At 44.2% G+C, this 20,963-nt stretch overlaps 2 protein-coding genes across 8 annotated transcripts in view; both read left to right on the top strand.

Annotated features, from left to right (window-relative positions):
- Positions 1-3,665: 3,665 nt before the first annotated feature.
- PRXL2A (peroxiredoxin like 2A) lies at positions 3,666-13,825 on the top strand. 6 transcript variants are annotated; one of them, XM_058028816.1, is made up of 6 exons: positions 3,666-3,728; positions 9,643-9,822; positions 10,191-10,282; positions 12,124-12,264; positions 13,022-13,186; positions 13,346-13,825. In XM_058028816.1, the coding sequence occupies exons 2-6, from the start codon at positions 9,645-9,647 to the stop codon at positions 13,442-13,444; spliced, it is 675 nt and encodes a 224-aa protein (XP_057884799.1). In that variant the 5' UTR covers positions 3,666-3,728; positions 9,643-9,644; the 3' UTR covers positions 13,445-13,825. The 6 variants fall into 6 exon arrangements, with proteins under 6 accessions (XP_057884799.1, XP_057884796.1, XP_057884797.1 ...); XM_058028813.1 differs by having other exon boundaries at positions 3,682-3,755; XM_058028814.1 differs by lacking the exon at positions 3,666-3,728 and adding an exon at positions 3,751-3,794.
- A 5,096-nt stretch (positions 13,826-18,921) lies between these two features.
- TSPAN14 (tetraspanin 14) overlaps positions 18,922-20,963 on the top strand; it is a 32,222-nt gene continuing 30,180 nt past the window's right edge. The window contains exon 1 of one of the 2 annotated variants that reach the window (XM_058029381.1): positions 18,922-19,007. The gene's annotated coding sequence lies outside the window, so the exon portion shown is untranslated. Of the gene's footprint in view, positions 19,008-19,465; positions 19,616-20,963 lie in introns of those variants that run through there. The other variant, XM_058029380.1, reaches the window with a different exon arrangement.

Genomic DNA, 20,963 nt, shown 5'->3' with positions numbered 1-20,963 from the left:
CAATAACACAAGCACTCTTGGCCTTACTCATGACTTCTGTAGATTGTAAGATGCTTAGCTACTCTTGAAGTCCATAGCAAAAAATAAACATGCCAGTTTTATCACAGTAACTTGTAAGACAAATAGCCTGGAAACATGCTGAGTGCCTGGATTTTAATAGAAGCTACACAGTAGTTGCAGGTGATGAACTAGGATCACTGCAAAATTACTTGTTTTGCTCTGATGTCCTGATCTTGCAGAAGTGCAGTTTCTGACTTTTTAGTGCTATCTTTGTGGGTAATTTGAGATGTTGAAGAGCCTGGTTTTGCTTGTAGAGCCTGAGGCTTGATCACTATTCTAATGGCTTGAACAGTGATTAAATTTAACTTTGTTTAACTGGTCTTCAGTGTCCTACCTACTATGAGAATACTAAAAAATCAGAGTAACTTTATTTGTAGCACTGCAGTAAACAGGAGACAGACAAATTACAGATTCCATTTTGCTTATACTTAGTAATTACACTTACCTGACACAAGGATATTTAAAGACTGAAGGACAGTGGGAGGACCAGTGACCTCATCTGCACTTTCCAGATGCCTTGGTTATCTTTTGTCTTGTAAATGGTAGGCTTTTCTGTGATTCAGTGTTTATTAGGCTATTGCAAAAGAGATTTGTTGCAAGAGTCTGTGTACCCACTGAAAAGACTTATTAATTCTTTCTTCCTGTTCTTGACCAGATGGAGGGTATTGCACCAATCCCTTCTTGGTGTCCCACTGTGAACTGCTTATGTGAATGAACTAATTTCAAAAGACCTGTATTTCCTTTGGTTTCTTCTGACTTCAACACCCTGATCTGAGCTAAGCTGAGATTCTGTGTCTAGGCTGACTGTGTGTTTATTTCCTGACAATCAGGATGTGGTTGAGAACACCCCTACACAGGTACATGTCACTGGACAGCCTTCAAACGAGAGAGAGCTTCTGCCTGGCCTTCTGGAGATCTACATCAGTCTGAATCTGTGTGGCTTTGCCTTTAGTAGCACATAGGTGAAAAGTTCAAGCTGTATTTTTTTTTTTTTTTTATATCTACATCTAATCTTACTGGCTTGGTATTGAAAGTCTGGAAGTCCTTTTACAGACCTGGGGCCTAGATCCCACCACTGGCTTTCCTTGTTGCTTTGGAGATCTCCTGTTTCTTCATAGAAAAGACTGTTTGTTTAATATAAGCCATTTGTCTAACAATACCCTTGGTCTAAGGCTGATCTATAGAAGCATGATCCAACAAGAAAAAAACTCCTGAAATAACGCACAGCTTTGTCATTCTGTACATGAATTGAAAGTTTCGTAATACTAGATCATGTTTTAGCACAGCTACTGATACACTGTATTCTGACTTACCGGCATGCCAGGGAAATTTAATTAACTGATGTACAAGCAGTTTACAGACTGATTCTCCTCATTCACTGTTATAAAACTGAATTATGAAGGCAGGAAGTAAAAGGCTGAATGTGTTTTTTAAGAACACTGTTCAAAACCTTTGGAACTTGAAGATTAAATATTGGTGTCTCTTGCTTTGTGAAGTGTGTGTGTGTATGTGTTAAAGAGTTTATTAGTCTCTTTTTTAAAGAGGAAAAATATATGAATAACATGTGAATAGGTGCATGGAAAAACTTAACTTATAATAGATCAATCTTAATATGATTTTATTAAGAGGGAAAACCAGAAAACAAAAGGAGTTAAATTCCTGTTTTCCTGCCAGAATTTCACTGCTTTTTTTAAGCAATGAAGGCAAAGATATTTTAATCAAGACAAAGTAATTTTTGCTGCAACTCCATTAATGCAATACAGTAGCTTTTCAAGGAAAGCAAGCTTTTCTGGAGTGTGGGTAAGGAAGGTTAGATTCCAGTAGATTTTCATGACACCATATTTCTTTGGATTCTGCGTCTATTAGATGTGTGCATGCATTCAAAGGATTTTGCTGCTTTGTGAGGTAGGGGGCTATTCCTGGATGGAATCCAGATGTGTGGGCTCAGATTTTGCTGCATTTTTTGCAACATTTTTACAATAGAAACAAATGAAATCGGAGTCCCTTCAGAGAGGAACTGCCTGTTGCTCTCGCCTGGTGCCTTGTCATGGACTCCTGCCCAGAGAAAGAATAGATAGATATTTTCATTTTGTGATAGGTGGGTTTTTTTGCTCCTCAGCAACATTGGCTACCATAGAATTGTGACAGGCCAGCTACCAGGCTGTTAGAGGTGTAATGTGCAGAAGTATCATTAAGAAAAAAGTTCATTTTGTGTACTTACCATGGAAACAAAAATAATGGAGCTGCCATTCTGCCATTGCCAAATGTTGTCAGCTTGGTCCACAATCATAGTCAAATTCAGAAGAAAGGAATCTTGACAGCCTGTAGAAATTAGGGTTTCAATTATGCAATGATGGCTGACAAAATTTGCCAATCATTTTTTTTGCTCATAATATTTTTCTAAAGATTGCAGTGTCAGCATGGCAGATACATATATTCTGATATTCTGATTCAATGCTGATTAAATTTTTAAAAAATGACAAAGTCACTTCAGCATATTATGTTTGGTGTTGACAGAAAACCAACCCACACTGATTAAGGAGACAAAGCAGAGATATTGTTTCATGTACTTCCCAGGAAAAAAGCAGCCACAAATTAATCCTTAATCCTTCCAAATTCCCCATCTCTTTCAGGCAATCTGGTAATGCTCTTTCTGTCATGAGGTTTGCTTAGGTTATTTTTTTACTGCTGCTAAGCTTTAGTGCTTTTTACAATTCATTTATTTCTAAAATAATGTGTGTAGACAAAAGCATAACTACCACAATTTTGGGCAAAAAGACTCAAAATCTTTTCCTTCAACTGCCTGAGCCCATGCCATTCTGACGCGTGCACTGCAACATGGTGCAATAGGCTGTTTGGCAGAACGTGCTATTCCATGTGGCTTACTGGCAGCACATGGCTCTGCTGTGCTCTGCTGTAGGAGCAGAGTGATAAGGAAAGGCCATTTTGTCTAGTTAAGTTTGGAACGTGGTGAAAAACAGTGAGACAGTGGTTGATGGAATGCAGATGTGCCAGTAGCATCAAACGGGTTATGTTCATTCTCCTGAGGTACTGTTGTGTTACCAGACAGACCAGACTGTTCTGTCATTGCTACTACCTTTTTGTTGTTGTTTTTTGGGATTTTAGCTACTGGGTTAAGAGGAGATCTCAGGAAATAGTCCCAATGTAGTGAAGACAAGTCCTCTGAGTTTGTGGTTGGAGCGGTGCCCAATGACCACAAGCATCTGAAGAGCATGTTTGTTAAACGATGTTGTGACATGTTATTGGCTGGCTTATCTGAGCAAGTATATTCTTGAATGCAATATATATGCAAACATTTTAAGTGCCCCATTAATCAGATTAGTTGAATGATAAGCTCACTACATTCTTGGACTCAGGTCGTTGTGGGTTGGGTGCTTTTTTTGCCTTGCCTATTTAAGCACCGTATCCCATAATGTATTTCATTTCTTCCCTTAGCCAGAAGCTGCAGTAGCCCCCGAGAGGGGACAATGGGTTCGGAGAGGGAGCAGAAGGCTTTCATCCTCTGCAGCCGCTAACGCAGGGCTCATCCCGCTGGCCGCACCGGCCACAGCCGCGGGCCGAAGGGCACCGAGCGCGCCTGGCAGCGGGGCGTGCGCGGAGGGCGCCGGGGGCGGTGCCGGGAGCGGCGGCCCGGGAGCGGCGGCGCTGTGAGTGCGGGGCCCGGGGACCGCAGGGTGAGTGTGAGTGTGAGTGCGGGGCCCGGGGACCGCGGGGTGAGTGTGAGTGTGAGTGCGGGGCCCGGGGACCGCAGGGTGAGTGTGAGTGTGAGTGCGGGGCCCGGGGACCGCAGGGTACCGGTGTGAGTGCGGGGCCCGGGGGCCGGAGTGAGTGTGAGTGCGGGGCCCAGGGGCCGCGGGGCCGGGATGCGGATGCGGGGTGAGTGCGGGGCCGCGTGTGCGTGCGGCGCACCGGGTTTGGGCGGGACAGTGAGTGCGGGGCCGCAGAGTGCGCGTCCGGCGGGTGGCGGGGTTACGGGTCCCGTTGTGCCGGGCTGTCCCTGCCCTGGGCTGTCCCCCATGGGCTGCTCTCTCCTCCCCGCTGGCCCCGGGTCGCGGCCGCAGCGCTCTGGCGGGGGAGGCGAGCGCTGAGCACCGAGGGGCGGCCGGGCACCCCCGCGGCTCTCGCCATCCCGAGGTTTGAAATCCTGCCCTCGTGGTTTGACGTTTTGAGAGATCCCTGCTTGCTAGGCAGTCTTATCCTGTGTGTGAGTAGGCACAGCAGGATCCGTGAAGGAGAGACTCCGTGCTTCGTTTCTCATTTCATTCGCGATGCGCTGGTTGGGTTCTGGGTGCAATCGCTCTGCTCGGGAAATCCACCTTGGCTTGACCAGCTTGGAGATCTCTCGGCCTTTTCTTTTATAACCAGAGGGGCACTGTTCCCATGAAAGCTGGTTCATAGCAGACAAGGGGAAACGAGGTTGTGTGGGAATTATTCTGCACTGGATGGGTATAGTGTTACAGCCTCTTTCATATATAGAGCCCCTCTGCCTTATGGGGTGCAGTTGAAACGTGTCTGTTTTCTTGTGTCTTTGCTTTTATTAGCAATTTTGCTGTTATGAATTGTATAGTATGAGAAATGTGAGAGTTAAAATATAGAAAGTGAAAATATAAGCAAGGCCTAAGAACCCAAAAGGGTGGGAAAATCTTTATTTAACCTTGAATCTGCAGGTCTTAGAATTCATGGATCCACTGTGTGGGAACAGGAGGGGTCACTTGCTGCCTAGCACGGCTGTGCTTTCAGTACATGCTGACTTGTATTAGTGGGTCTGTTGGTTTTCCTTTTCCTCCACCACCTGTTCAGACTCACCCAGAGCGCAGCTTTCCTGTTCTGCATCACCAGCAGACCAACCTGTGAGTTCATCCTGTATTATCTTCAGACAGGTACTTTTTGCAGTTCTGTGCTCCATGAAATATCTCACATCTTCATGGCATCCATTCACTGACTCATTAGAGATCTGAAGTTTTCCATTCAGTGTCTAGCTGCCTGTTCCCTCTCAATACAAGAGAGCTGGAAGGTTTCCAAAGCCATGTGCCAGAGCTCTTTTCTCTTCCTTGCTCTAAAGAAGAGGCTTGTTGACATGTTGGGTTTCTTTAAAACAGCCCAAGAATGGGAGTAACAAAGGAAGGAGTTATGGCTTGTTTCAAAGGAAGGAGTATGGTTTGTTTGCTTGACACAGCAACTTTCTCTACAGCTACGGCCACAAAATTCAGTAGTGAACCATGCCCAAACTGGGAAAAACCTAAAAAAGATTATTGTTATTCTTGACACAATATGCTGTTTGTTAGGGCTTTGCAATGCTAAAAAGAAAGAAAAATAATCCCTTGTGTTGTGAAAATCACATTTATGCCACAAGAAATGCCAGGCGGCTTCTCTGTGCATTGATTTTGGTGTTTACAGACCAATTTAAGTTGGAAGAGTATTTCTAGGTTTCTCCAGTCAGATCCCTGCTTCAAGCAGGGCTAAGTTTGAAGGTCTGTCAGGATGCTGTATTTTGCAATCCCTAATGGTATTTAAAAGCTCGTGAAATCTTGATGAGCATGTTACCAGGTTATTGAGAATTGTAAATTTTCTTTATAGGAGGTAACTTACAAAGGTATTTGTAATCATGACTCATTTTTGGGGGGTGGGGGGGAGGTGGGAAATGTCTCATAAAAAAATCAGCTCAACTTGTTTGGGATACGCAAGTTCTGACAAAGCTTTGAAGCATTTTTAGGCTTGATATGAAACGTCTTGGGGAAGCTGGAGTGGGGGTGGAAGGAAGAACATGCAATGGTCAAAACCACTTGAGGCTAGAGAGTATTTGCTAGTGCTGTCCAACTTGCAAGACAGTTTTCTTTTTAGGAAAAGTATGTGGGGAAATCTGTTTGCTACTCTGAGTCTTACTGGCATCTTGAAAACAGAGGGACACAGCTGCAATGGGTCCTGTTTATACCTAAAATAAATGTTTAAGGATAGCTGTCCTTTGAATGACAATTTTTTCTTTGGTTGTGGGTGGGAGGGAAATGAGGCATCTAGAAAACAACGTTTTAAGTGGTCTTGACAAAAGTGAAGACCCTCCACTAGCACTTAAAACAGGATTAATAAGGTTAAGCTTGTTCAAATTCTGGTTAACTGACAGGCCATAAAATAACTCACTGTTATTTTGTAGATCTCTTGTGGTCACCACGAAAACACACACACAAAAAGATGTTTTTCCTTTTTTCTTTGGCCTGTACTGTTTAAAGAGGAGTGTTCATTTTTTTTCTGGAAGTTTTAACAGAGTTGAGAAGTTGAAGATCCGATAGTCTCAGAGAAAATGATGTGTTTTAGCAAAGAGATGTTGTCACTAAAGGTAACTGACTATAGAAACACTGGGGTAATTCTCTATAGAGGTACAGCCGCTATGCTAATGATTTTTTTCCTAATATTGTGATGACTTGTGATGACTTTTTAATTTTTTCCAGAGTTGTTTGTATTGTTTTGGCATTCTGCGTGCATTTTTTAAAGGATTAGATGTAGAATAGGCTGAAACGCAGGGGAAAAGTTACTTGTAAAAACGCCCAGCTCTACACAACAGCGTGGCTTAGCATGCAGATCTGAAAGTTTTGTGCCGCGTTCCCAGCTTCAGAAAGGCTTTTTTGTAATCCCTGTGCCTTGGAAAGGCTGACCATGTGTTCAGATAAAAAGCAAACCAGGAGGATGAACGGTGGGGATCCCTTTAACTGAGCCTTGCCCTGGGTTGGGCAGCGGTGCTGGGGCCGGGAGAGTGACCGGTCCCGGAGAGTGACCGGGCGGGGAGTGACCAGACCGGGAGTGACCGGGCAGGGAGTGTGACCGGGCGGGGAGTGACCAGACCAGGAGTGACCGGGCCGGTCCCGGAGAGCTGCGGGCTCCTCCCCAGCCCAGCCCTGCCCTGCCCTGCCCTGCAGCACAGCCGGGCTGCGCTCCTGGGGCTGCGCTCCCGCGGGGCGCTCCGCAGCCTGCATGGGTTCTGGTGAGTGCTGCACCCCTTGCGGGATGCTCTCCTGCCTCCTCTCATGGCTTGTGAGATGCTTTCTTGTGTCTTCTTTCTTGTGTTTAGGATCCTGATCTGTTTGTATTTTAGTGCGGGAGGGGAGGGTTGTGAAGTCCTTTGGAGCTTCAGATGGCCTTCATAAACAGCAGCCTGCCAGAAATGGAGCTGCTAGTTGCAAGTGCTGAGCTGTTTTCCAGTCAGTCCCGGCACTTGGGGTTCAATGACATGATGCGGCAGGGCTCAGCCTGTCTCGTTAGCAAATGGTTTAATAATCCTGCCTGCTGCTTCCCATGCATATCTTTCAAAGTGGCTCATTATGGTATTTGCTTAGCAGGGGAGAAATTGAAGTATCACCCTGCAGAGCTGCATTTTCTTTTTTCCTATTTATATAAATAGCAAAAATTTCCCATATATGTAAGGTTGGGTTTTTTGTCACTGTGTGGAGAGTGACAAAGAGTCCAACTACACTTAATGATCTCCTGGATCAATGACTACTGATTGGAAGCTGACTTTTAGAGATGCTCTTTATGCTAATAAAAATGAAAAGCTATGTGAGAACTACTCATTAATCACTTGCCACAAATTTTGTAACATTTTTGTACACAAATGATGTGCACAAGGCCTTAATAGTTGGGTTCCCCCTCCACTGCCTGTAACTATAAATTAAAAAAAAAAACAAAACAACACACTTCTTGACCTGATGAGATTGAAATCCAAATAATTGGGTAATCCAACTCTGGGAGGGAGCAGGGCTTTATCCAATTGAGCATGCTACAGAGATTTTAAGTCTTGACATATGGATATTGCTGCATTACGTATATTTGGAGTTACATTTGCATAATTCCAAAGGCTGGGGTCAGGATGGTCTCTGATAGGTGTCAGAGGCAGATATAAAAAAATGTCTTTACAACATGACTTCATGTTTGAAAGATGTATATAAAGAAAGCAGATGGAGTCAAGGAAGTTTTGCCTTGGTTAGGAACAAGTGGTGAGATAGGGTGGGATCTGTTCTCTTATCTGCATGATGTTTGTGTAAACTGGCCTTGTTTCTTGCTCAGGATCATGGGTCACTTACATTTTTAGATACCATGATACTGCCTCCCTTGAAACCAAGTATGCTGTTAAAAGAACAATGTGTTCTTTTTATACTTTTTGTTTCCCAATGTTGCATTTGTTTATCAGTAGTATTCTGATTCTGGAGCTGGATTTAAGGATAGAAAGGGGGTTTCTCACAGAGAATTCTGAGCACAAAATTGAGGAGCTACTCCTAATTGTTTTTGAATTCTGGCAGCAGCTAGCTATGGGCATAAAGGTGGTGTGTATGTCTGGTTTATTAGCAGTCACAATTCAAAAGAGTAATATTTTCTTACATTTATTGAGGTGGGTACCTCATCCATACAAAAGGATATATAGACAGCAGTATTTACCAAAATATTCTATCAGGAAATAGGGGTTTTGTGAAAAAAATTGATTCTCCATAATATGTAATGCTACAGTTGTGTGAGTGCAAATACACAGCCCTTGAGATGTAAGTGCACAGTGACTTCTTGTGCTGCCAAAACTCCAGTGACTCTTGCACCAGTTATTACAGAGCTGAATCTTGAACTTTGTCCGTGAGGCAGGGCTGTTGTGATTTCCAGCATCCTCATTAACTGATACTGCCCCAGTGGGTGCCCTTTCCAGGCTTGTGAAACACTTGCAAGGGTCAGCACTGGGCTGTGGGGGCTTGTGGAAGGTGGTTAAACAGAATTACCTTCTAACTTGAGCCACCACCATCAGGGTTTGTACTTTAACACTGGAATATTTGTATGTGATGGTTCCCCCTGCAATGCTGTTGGTTCCCAGTGGTGTGTGTGAGTGCAGGCTGTTTGTTCCCACTGTCCTTTCTGCTTCAGCAAGAGTGGCAGTGAGCTAGCACAGAGGAATAAGGTGCTGTCCCAGGCATGTTTGCAGTGTCACTGGGTAATAAAATGGTTGCAAGTCTACATTTTTCTGTCTGCAGGCATGAGCTCCAAGTTTGGCTTTGTGCCTGCTTTGGTTCTCAGTGGGGAACTGTAAGGAATGTGAAAGGTTACCAGTTGTGATGAACCAGATAGAGCAGGTTTAGATTTTTTTTCCCAAGTCTTCTATAGTATATTTGTAAACTTCACTGTTTAATATAGATTAGTGTGTGTAAAACATTTAATTTACAAATCCTTCCCTTTTATTTGAAAGAAACTGCTGTCTTACTGAAATAATTTAGGTTACTAGCTAATGTACAGGTCATATTGTTAGAGGCTCTTTATTACACCTTGATCATCTTTCTCCTCATTGTGTCTGAGCACTTAATTATTGATATTTTTGTCTGGTGGCAGGGAAGGATAAGAACATCTTGTCAATATCTGGTTTTGATGTGAGTCAGGCACAGAACTGGAATGTAATCTCTGTCTTTTAAAACCCTTTTCAGTACATTAATAAATATACAGATCATCTCCGTTAAACCAAAAATACCTGCATGAGTTTTAGTTCCTCATCCTCTAGCATCATTGATGTTCAGTTTTAGAGCTGTTCTTCCTTTCTCTTTCCAGAAATGTCCTTCCTGCCTGACCTGGGGGCCTTCACCATGGGCATGTGGTCTGTTGGCCTGGGAGCCATTGGTGCAGCTGTGACAGGGATTGTCCTTGCTAACACTGACTTATTTTTGTCCAAGCCAGAAAAGGCTACATTGGAGTTTTTGGAGGAGATAGAGCTAAAGACTTTGGGATCAGGTAAGATTCTGGCTATTTCAGATCACATTCTTCAACAATTGGGCTTTTATAAGAACCTTTCTAAGGCCAGGGTTGGAAGCAGTTTTTCAAGTCTTTCCTAATTGTGACTTGTAGTTGAGTGTCCTTGATATCCAATACTTGTGGTGAAGGAAAACCAACCAAAACCGTTATTTCTGGATGAAACAAGACACACTTCTAAAAATCAATAATGCAATAATCTCCTCTTATACATATAGAATTTTTTTCTGTTAGAACTGTGTTTGAATGTGGAATTCTCTGCAGTGCTTTGTGTTGGTCCATAGAGTATTAATTATTATAAACAAGACCGACTGATATTATTGTTGGTGTTGTTTCTCCTGTGCTAACAGAACAAAGGACATTCAAAGCACGTGAACTATGGAAGGAGAATGGTGCAGTGATCATGGCTGTACGAAGACCTGGATGATTTTTGTGCAGAGAGGTACTTGCTGGGCTTGGGAGTTCATTAAGAGTTGAGGTCTGCTTGCATGGATAGTCTGTAAATAAGGGGAGGGGATGAATAGCACAGTCATCAAATACATCTAAAGTATCTGAAAGGTTTTGTTTCATGGTTAAAACTGGTCACCAGCTACCAGCATACTTAGTTTCCTTTGAAGCTGGTTTGTATGGTCCAGGCCCTGAGCTTTTTCCTTCTGCAGGTGATGGTTATGTGACTTTACATCTGCCAGGGACCTAGCCCATGGTAATTAGAAGGGGAGATTGCACAAGATTCAGTTGGTAATGAGTCTTATGAGCTATTTTTATATATGTAGTCCAAAATAAGTCTCTGTGGGCCAGGTAGTGTCTGGTCAAATACAGCCCAAGACTGGATTGGCAGAAAGCCATCAGATAAAGCTCATCTGCAAAAAAAGAGGTGTGCATAGAGGGAGTACCTCTTGGTTCTGGGTGCTAAATGTGAGGCAGGAAGGTACAGACTCTGAAGATAAGGAGTTTCTGTTCCATAACAAGGTGGGTTGGAAAGCAAATTTTGATCCTTAAGTTGACATTAGGCTCCTTGGGTGGAGCTCCTTGGAAGCAGACACCTAAAACACGATTTGAATGTACCCAGTGCCTGGGAACAGCCATTGCACCTTGGACATTATGTTTCTCATAGCTATAGGGAAAAATAGTTATTATGTTGTTACTCAGTGCTCTATAACATGGAGTAATTAATATTGCAACCTCTTCATTAAGGCATCTGCTCCCATCAGTAGTAAGTGTTTAAATGCGTGTAGAATTCGTGGAAGGTCCAAGTGCTCTGCTCTCTGAACAGGTGTAGCGTAGGCAGGAGGAGAATGCACTCTGGTGCCTGTCTCTGTAACTTTCACACACTCAGTCAGGAATCCCAGAGTGATTGTTTATTATTAGCAGCAGTAATATTACTGAAAGTTTCAAATTTTCCTGTCTGTTCACCCCTACCTGTTTGCTCCTTGGTACTCAGTGAATTCTAGATATCCTGCTAGCCTTTCAGTTAAGGTATTTCAGTGAGGTGACTGAGAGTGATCATGCAAACTGTGACCATGTTTTTAAAGTGTGGAGTTGATTTTTTATGTGGGAGTTCTGTTCAGTAAAAATGACCTTTCTCCATGGGAGGTAGCAAACATTTTCAGTGCTCAGTGATCCCTGTTCAAAATCTCAGGGATCTTTATATAAACTGTGTGAATTTAGATTCCTTTAGGAGACCAAAAACCCCAGCAGATGAGTGGTAACACCTTACACTCTTACACACCAGAAAAAGCAGGTTTGCTTCTGAGATCCTGAAAGTCTATGAAGAAATTCCCTGATTTTTTTTTTTTACTGGGGGAATTAGGAAGAAGAGTGTATCTTCATTACTTACTCCAAACTTGTATAGCCTGCTTTTGCACAGAACCCCTCAAAATACTTTGCAGAAGGACTGAAAATGATGGATGTCAGCTTGGAAAAAAGGATTGAAAATTCTGAAAAAGTGATGTGCAGGCATTATATTTCTATCATTCTCAAATACTTCAGAAGATAATCAAAGCCGTATTATAGGCAAAGTATCTCTGCAGCTTTAAATTAAAAATATGTTTTATCCAGTGAATACTCAGAAGAATCTGCTTCCTCCATGTTTAACAAAGAAAAATTGTAGTAAATCTGATGAAGAGCTGCCTAGGAGTACAACTAGTTTAAATGTTACAGGTCTGTTTCTGGCTTGTGCCTCAGGCTAGAAGTTGTGTGTTTCTGATGGTCTTGAAATTCGAGGTGAATCTTTCCAGCCTCTATTTATTGACTGAAATGTTTGGGGTTTTTTCCTTTGCTTAGGAGGCTTCTGAGCTCTCCTCTCTGAAACCCCAGCTGTCCAAGCTGGGTGTCCCTCTCTATGCTGTTGTCAAAGAGAAGATAGGGACTGAAGTGGAGGATTTTCAGCATTACTTCAAAGGAGAAATCTTTCTGGATGAAAAGGTATAGTGAAGCTGGTGTTCTTTTGTTTAAAAACAACTCTATGAATGCCCTCTTGGAGGAGCTTGTATAAATAAGTAGAATGTAGTCTGATTGAAGAAGGATTTAGTAGCACTGTAGTTTAAGAAGTTAATTGGCTTTGTTTTTCTATATTTATATATCCTGCTGAGCTTACAAACTGCAGTGTAGCAATGCACTGATAAGGTGCTGTGGCAGGATTATTCCTCCCCTTCAGCAGGTAAACATATGGCCTGTTAATATTTATTCCTTTTTTTCACTGGCTCTGTGGCCTGCTGATGTTTATGATGTGTGAATCAAAGTTTGAAGGTGACACATATAATTAATTCATGATGTACGAGCCAGATTGCAGTGATATGGCTTGTTCCAGTACACCAGCACGTGCTGGATTGCCAATCTCATGTCCTACAGAGCCACCACCCTGCTTTCTCCCTAAATCAGGAGACACATTTAAAAATCATTTGGGTTCTGAAGAATAAAGACTATGTAATACTCAAAATCTACTAGAGGATCCTTTTATTTTCTCTCTCTCCTCTGCCTATGTGAGAGAATCAGACTGAATTAAAAAAACCCCAACCACCAACCAACCAAAAAAATATGTTTATCACAAAGCACTGCTGTTGTCAGCAGTAGGGATGTAGGTGTACATGCGGCCTAAATACTTTTGGATGAGCTTAAAATCCACATGAATGAGAAGTCCTTTTCCCTTTGTTTGCTGACATATTTTTCTGTTCCCCTGCAGAAAGGCTTTTATGGTCCACGCAGACGAAAAATGATGTTGTCCGGCTTCTTCCGCTTGGGAGTTTGGCAAAATTTCATCCGTGCTTGGAGAAGTGGATATAGTGGAAATCTGGAAGGAGAAGGATTCACCCTGGGAGGTGTATATGTGATTGGGGCAGGAACACAGGTACTGCAGGCTGTCTAGGAGGTTTTTTATAAAAATAATTATAAAAATAATAATAATAAATATATAAAAGCAGAGATTTGTTTCCTGGAATTGTTCGGTTGGGCAGTGGATCTTTTGCACGGAGACACGTCTGAATTTCTCTCTTGTGTCTTTGATTAGGGTGTTTTACTGGAGCATCGTGAGAAAGAATTTGGAGACAAAGTCAGCCTTCCATCTGTCCTTGAAGCTGCTGAGAAGATAAAACCACAAGCTTCATAAGTGGAAAAACAGTTGCACATGTTTCTGATTAGAGCTTGAAATGTAGAATGTATCCATGTCTTGAATGTGTGGTGTAATTGCTTAACTCTTTAGTGATCAAAGCACAGGAAAGGTTCTCTATTCAAACATAGAAAATGATGAAAATCCTCTTGTTGTTTTTGGTTCCCTTGCAGCCTTCCAGGTGGTCAGGATTTCCACTGGTCATTTGTATCTGGCTGTATTAATGAAAGGCTGAGTCTAAAATCTGACCTAGCCTAGATGTTCCCAGTCAGAGACAGTCGCTTGAAAACCTGTCTACCTAGGGAAACAAAACTCTTCTAAGGCTGTAGTAATGGAGCACCAGCTGAGGGGAAAATATAATAAAACTTTACATAAATGAAATGCCTTTGGTTTTTGCTTTTTCATTGACATGTTAATACATCTATATTTCTAGAAGACTACACCCTGTCAGTCTAACTCAGATTTTGCATTCAAGACATACCACTATGTCTCACAGTGAATTTCTTGTTAGTTCACTACTGGTTCTAGATCTTCTAAGTCCACATGATTCCCGGCAAGGAAGATAATTGTGGCTCAAGGGCAGGTTCCTTTTTGTATTTAAGATTCTTTTTAAAAAATTTGCATCCTTATGGATGAAATTCTGACTTTTTTTTCCTTAGTATTTATGTCCAGGTAAAACTGATTTTAGCAAAAAACTTTTCTATGCTCTTCAGAGTCTGTTCTTCACAGTTCCCAGAACCAGCACTAGCAGTGAGAATTTTGAGTGATTCATATGTTTCATTTGGAAACTAAATAGGAAATGGACTCATATATGCTGCTATCAGCTGAAACTTGAAACTAAATAGGAATTGGAATCATGTATGCTACTATCAGCTGAAACTTGGGGATGAAGGAAGGAACAGGATTTGAAGAGTACAGCAGCAAATTGACTCTGTGATATGAACTTTCTCTATAAAGGCTCTCCTTGGAGCCATGGACAGGTGCAGAGAACCATGAAATAAAGAATTGTGCCCTAGGGATTCTTTTCCTGGGTTTTACTGCTGCAAGGCAGTACTGGTATGGTGTGCTGACACAAGCCCTGAGAAGTTCAAAGCATTGTGTAAGTGTCATTTGTCTGCAGCCAGCACATGGATACCTGGGAGTGCAAGGGGCAGGGAACACAAGAGGTGCTAAAAGCAGTGGGTGTGCAAGGGGCTATGAATAACAAAGACTTTTAGCAGGAGTGTTCTGGATCGTGGCTTCTCTAGAGTTCTGAGTTTTCTTTCTCATGGGAAATAGAAAGCTTTGCCATTGGCAGAGAATTGGTCTTGCACAAAGACCAGCAAAGGAGGTACTGATCTTAGACCTGCATTTCAGGCCTCTTCCCAAGGGCTGTTTGTGCATTTCACATAAACATGAAATGTGAAAGGCATAAACAGTCCTTGGAGAATGGGATGGAAGCCAGATAAATTCCTGTAAACTGAAGATAAAGTGAAGTGCCTGTAGAACCTGCTGAATCTGCAAAGCATGTCCTTACAATTTTGTGTACAGGCAACTGAATTCCACGCACTCTGTCAGAGCTGGGACTGCAGGGAGCCTTAGATGATGACAAGGATGCCATGGGGCTGCAGCCCTGCTCTCAGCCTACCCAAAGGGAGAGGAAACACAAGCAGGGAGCTATGCTGTCCAGCATCTGGAAGGATAATGGCTGTCAAACTTATAAATCACTAACACTACAACATACTGAAGTGTTCCTGTAATGTAAAAACAGATTTAGAAAGAGCCATGAAGCCTTTATAAGTTTATTAAAGTACTTATGGAAACTGAAAGTTCTCTGCTTTGGCAGATTCCCCAGAGGGATGAATACAGAAACCACATCAGACTAAAGTATTTTCCTGCTCTAAACAATATTATTTCCCACAAACAGTTAGTGCACTTTTTGATCTGAGAGTTATATAAGCTTATGTGCATTTTAAAGTATTCTTACCCTGTCTTTCAAAAATCAAGTAAAAATCTGGAGCCCTAGAAGGTCAAAATGACATTTGAAATTGTTCTGAAAAATTGGTATCAATAAATCAGATTATTTTTTTTAAGCCAACCTTGGGATTACTTGGAGTCGACTCATCCTTTCTGAACACACACTGACAAAATAAAATAAAATAGGTGGAACATAGGAGCTAGGAACAGATAATTACCATTGTAAATGGGCTAAACCAAATAACTAAAATTAGAGCAAAATAGTAAAGGAGGAAAAAATTACATCAAAGTGAATTTCCAATACTGCAGACTGAATTCAGAATGTCCACTGGAAAAAAAAATATTACAGTTGTTAATTTTATTGTGCTAACAGCTACCTCTGCTGGCCCAGTTCCTTGTATGCATTTAATGTTGTGATTTTTTTTTCTTTTAACCTGGCATGTACCCAAAATCTAAGTCACTTCTCAGCACATCAAACATCACATCATACTTTAACACTGCGCTGGTTGCTGAAAACTAATAATTAAAAGTTTCTTATTCTGAGATGTGCATTTTGCACCCAGGCAGAATGATATTCTATTTGTTTTCACCTTTAAGGTTGAAGATTGGTCAGGTCAGTAGAAAAGCGCACAAAGTGCAAGGGTAGGGCTTGAGAAACACAACTCTGCTGTAGTAATTTTTTTTTCAATTACTTTTCCTTGTTTGTCAGCTCATTTATCTTTTCTTCAGCACATAACTGGGTTTAATGAAAATATTTCATGAACGAAAATGCTGTGAAGTCATTGATATAGGTGTAATATAGGAAAATGCTTTTTAATTGAACTTTAGAGATCCCAAATTGCATTTCCTATTTGCAGTGGTTTTTTAGGGCCATTAGAAAGATTGTCTGCCCCAGAGGATGTTTTTGGCTCTGCATCTTTGTTTCCCCGTGCGCGTTATCTGTCAAACTGCCTGTCCTTGGTGCCATCCGCGAACATCCACAACGAGACGGGAATGCCAAGGGATCCCTGCCATTTTCTGATGCGTTTCCTGCGATGCACCGTGGTAGGGAACAAAAAAAAAAGCAAACCAAAACAAAAAGCCCCGAGCAAGTTTCTGTTTCTCTCCGCGCCGCTGGATGTCACTGCTACCCAGCCGAAGCGCAGGGAGAGAGGAACCCGAGGGGTTTCTGCAGCGGAAGATTTGCTGAACAGGTTCCAGGAGCACACCGCTGCAGGGTCCGATTCGGCTGGAAGGAAGCTGTTGGAACAGACACCTTATTCCTGCCATCTTTTCACTTGTATGGACGTTTTCCTTTCAAAAACTTGGAGGAAGGATATACTGTATTGGCGGACACAGTCTGTGGTGTCTAGATATTTCTAAGTGGAGGGAATAAATTGTTAACAGACTCACTGCGATACTCACAGCATTTAACCCATTGCGGTTTTGTGGTACTAATTTCCTCTGCTTTGTCGCAGGGACTGTCCGGGGCCGATCGGGGTCACCGGAGCAGAGAGAGCTGCGACAGCCGCCGCTGACAGCAGGGGGACGTGGGGAAACGCTCTGGCAATGAGGACAAACTCAAATCACTGATTCAGCCTGATCCCCTCGAATTTCGCTGGGTGTCTGACCAGTTCCATCCTAATTTATTACTCTTCTAATCGATCTCGAACGTGTTACAAAGGCTTTCCCTACAATGTTTCTGCTTTCTCTTTTAGATCCAGCGACTGATTTCTTTGTATTTGAAATTGCTTAAGGTCTCTCAGCAGCTTCTGTGGGCTTTGTTTCCTTGCACAGCCCTCTTTCTTAACCTCAGAATTATCAAAACCACATGACAATTCCAACTGTAACTCTGATTTCTGGATGCCTCCCTCCATGAATAGACTGTTTTTACACTGAAAAATGGTATTTGGTGATAATGTTGAACATACACAGTGGTGAACAGCTCTGGTCAGGCCATTTTCCACCAGCTACTCCTCATGAAGATTTCATTTTTTATAGAAAACGTTTTGTAGTAGTCAGAGGGAAACAAGATTAACAAACCACACATGAACATCGGCCTGCACATATTCACTTAAAAAATCAGATTTCCTATTTTCATTCCTGCAGGATTCTTACACCTCTCACTGCCTAAGTGACTGTCTTTTAAAAGTGTTCCGATTTGCCCTAGCACTTAGTTAATGGTTTCTGTGATGGATGGGATTTTTACTCCAATTTTCCTGGCAACACAGTGAAGCACTGTGCAGAGATAATGTCAAAGGCAAATAAATGGGACACACAGAGGCTGTTGGAACCAGCTCCATGCTAACAGCGAGCACAGTCAATTCAACTATGCTGTGAACTGCTAACACTAACCATTTTACAAATAGTAAATTGCAAGAGAACCTTATTTTATCGACAAATGCCCTTCCTAATTCCACAGTCCTTACATCCTAAAGCTGCTGAATTTCCCTGAAATTTCCCATTTTCCCCACTGAATCTTAGAAGTTACTATTGCACCATCTTCCTGTCTCTTACAGAATCAGCATGCTAGAGCTTTCTGCCTTGGCTCTGGACTTTCTGGTGACATGACTCAGTGCTCTGTGAGATTACTTCAGTACTTCTGAGATGGAGAAAGGATCTCTTCTAGTTCTTCTTACCCTCTGATTATCCAGTGACCTCTCCGAGCTCCCTTCCCCTCTTAGATTCTGCTCAAAATTCAGGTAGTTCTTCTAGCACCTTCTGCCATATTTAACACTCAGTTCAATTTTACTTTGGTTTCTAAGAAGGCTTGAGCAAGCTTGGGGGAGGCTGGTAAATACTCCCCCTACCTTTAAAAAAAACCCCAAACAAACAAAAACTCAAACCAAACCCCCCATTTATTTAAACAACTGTGTGTGGAAAATGAGAAGGAATGTTGATTGTGTGAGCGGTGAGTGGGTGACACACGGGTGTGTATCTGCTTTGTCAGACATCAGAAGGGGTTGGATGAGGAGAACTGTGCATTTACTATGAATTCCAGCCCACTTTTGGTTGTCAGCTTTGATGAGTGGAGAATTAGCACACTAGAGAAGTGCTGGGCTCACACACCATTTGATTGCTCAACAGTTCCTTTCGCTTCTGTGCGATTGCTGCTGTCTTTGTGAGCAGGAGCAGCCTTGCTCCTGACTGGGGGAATAAGGAATTCCTCCAAGTCCAAGGGCTGGAGCAGGTGAAGACAGTGTAGACAACATGAGGCAGCCTGTAAGAACACAGTGGTGCTGCACAACCTCCCTTGGCTTTGCCTCCCTGCCACAAATGTATTTTCATAGCGAAGCACTGAAGATATTAGTTTTGCTTTATGTATGAGGATGGGAATGAGGGTGCCAGAAATGTTTAGCTGTGTCAAGGGAGATCACAAGGTGTGGAAAGGGAACAGAAGGTCAGGAGCCAAGCGAGACTGCAGGGGAGCATTTCCCACCTGCCTCAGGTGGGAGCTATCACCCGCTATCACCCGGCTCTAAACAGCTCAGCCCCTCCCTTCCCCTCCCTCCTCTCGTCTCGGCGTCTCTCTCGGGAGGTGTAAAAACCCTGGGACGCCCGAAGACTCAAAATACTCTTCAGGATCATTTCATTTCATGTATGTTTCCTTCGCCTTCCGGCTCCCCAGGTAGGCTCGGCCGTGCCTGCAGTATCGCTCGGCATGTGCTGTCTCCGACACGCCGGCTCCGGCTCCGGAGCCCCGCGGGCAGAGGCTGGGCCGGGCCGGGCCGAGCCCCGTACGCAGGGCCGGGGCGGGGGCCGCCGTCACCCGGCCACGAGCGAGCCCGAGACAACAAAGCCGCGGGCCCCGCCGAGGGGCCGCGCTTGCAGGGCCGCGGGGGAGGGACCGCCAGGGCCGGGATCCGCCCTCAGCCTCCGCCCGGCCCCGGGGCTGTTCGAGGGGGCGCTGCCGGGCGGTCCCGGCGGGAGCCGCGGGGCCCGGAGGCAGAGCCGGGCTTCCTGCACGCCCCCTTTGTGTGGAGCGCGGAGCGGGCGTGGCCGGGCCGTTCATTTCCGCGCTGCCGGGCCCGGCGGGAGAGCGGCGGGGCGGCTCGGCGCAAGGGCACGCCTGGCGGGCACGGCACGCCTGGCGCTCCGGCCGAGCTGACGCGGGGAGGAGGCTCCGGCAGCGCCGCCGTGCCCATGGACTAGCCGAGGCAGCCGAGGGACCTGCGCCGACCGCCGCCTCGCCCTCCGCCCAGCTCGGCGAAACTTAGCGAGCGGGCGCCTGCCCCGGTGAGTGCCGCCCGGCCCGGGCACCCGCCCGCTCTCTGCCCCGGGGGTCGCGCCGTCCGGAGCGCCCCTTGCTCTCCCCGAGTATTTGGAGCTCCGGCATTTCTGCCCCTCTCCCCGGAGCAGTGCGCTCCCTGCGGCATCCCCGGGGCCGGGCGGGAGCAGCCCCGGCTGCCCGAGCCTCCCGGCGGCGCGGGGCTGGGGCGAGCCCCTGCCATTGTCCTTCCCATTAAAGGAAGCCCGAGAGGCCGGGCGAGGCTTCCCCTGGGAGTTCGCGCTAGCGTGTCTCGTTGAGGTGCCACGAGGGAGAAAAATAGTAATAATAATAATAAAAATTACAATTACAGAAACAGGCCTTTCGGAGTGCTGCAGCCAGAGTTTGCCCTCTCTGTTCTCCGCCGTCGCCCCGGCGGCTTCCAGACCGTGCCCTGAGCCCAGGCTGTGTACAGGGAGCAGCGGCGCAGTGGGTGTAAGGATTGAGGCCCGTAACTTAATTTTAAAAATATTTTAACTTTAATTGGCTGTCGGCTGTGGTAGTGATCGACCTCTCTGCCCCCCTTTCAGCCTCCAGGCTCCTGTAACAGACCCGGCCGTGGAGCGCGGCGTACCAGAGGTGATGCTCCGTGCTCAGTTCTGTTTTGGCTCTTGCTTTATCTTCCATGCACTATGTAGATTTAGCATTTTGAGACATTCTGAATTAAAAAAAAAAAAAATAAACCAACTCACAAAGAAACCTATCCCATGCTGTAAAAGAAGCTACTTGTTTTGGTTGTTTTTCCTTTCTTTAGGGGATCTTCTAGGCAGGTGGTGGTGGAGGTGTGAAGGATATTTTAAAATAACTGGCCAGACAGAATTCTTCCATCACTGCTTTTTAGTTTGGTTGGGTTTTTGTTTGTTACAGTGACATAAGCCTTGTTACCTAGAACTCTGGATGAAGTGGAAGGAGAGCAGTTCCTAGAGAATGGAAGCACAGGGTGTGTCTTGTTCTTAAGTGCTCTCGGGTGAGATGATCCATCTCTTTTCTGGCTGTCTGCAGCAGGGAGTAAGGCATCAGTACTGGGACACTTTGTACTCACAGTAAACGGGGGAAGCTTTTGGTGTGGAAGGTTGAGGTGCTAGCACTATCTGCTTGGCCGAAGAATTGTGTGCAGAGAGAAGGGATCGGGTGGGAATTCAAGTCTAGTCGTTGGTGTGAAGTAGGAACGAGCTGTGGTGCAAACTGCTTTGTAACTTTTGATTTGGATTGTGTGTTTGAGTTTTTTAGAGGAATTCAGGACACTTGTGTTTGTAGAATGGTGTTCTTTATCCTTTGGTTGATGACACTGGAAGAAAGCACTTTTAGGGTGTGATC

This window comes from Melospiza georgiana, chromosome 8, assembly GCF_028018845.1.
Source record: "Melospiza georgiana isolate bMelGeo1 chromosome 8, bMelGeo1.pri, whole genome shotgun sequence".
Lineage (NCBI taxonomy): Eukaryota > Metazoa > Chordata > Aves > Passeriformes > Passerellidae > Melospiza > Melospiza georgiana.
Note: the sequence above shows the minus strand (reverse complement) of the source record. Positions and strands in the feature narration are given on the sequence as shown.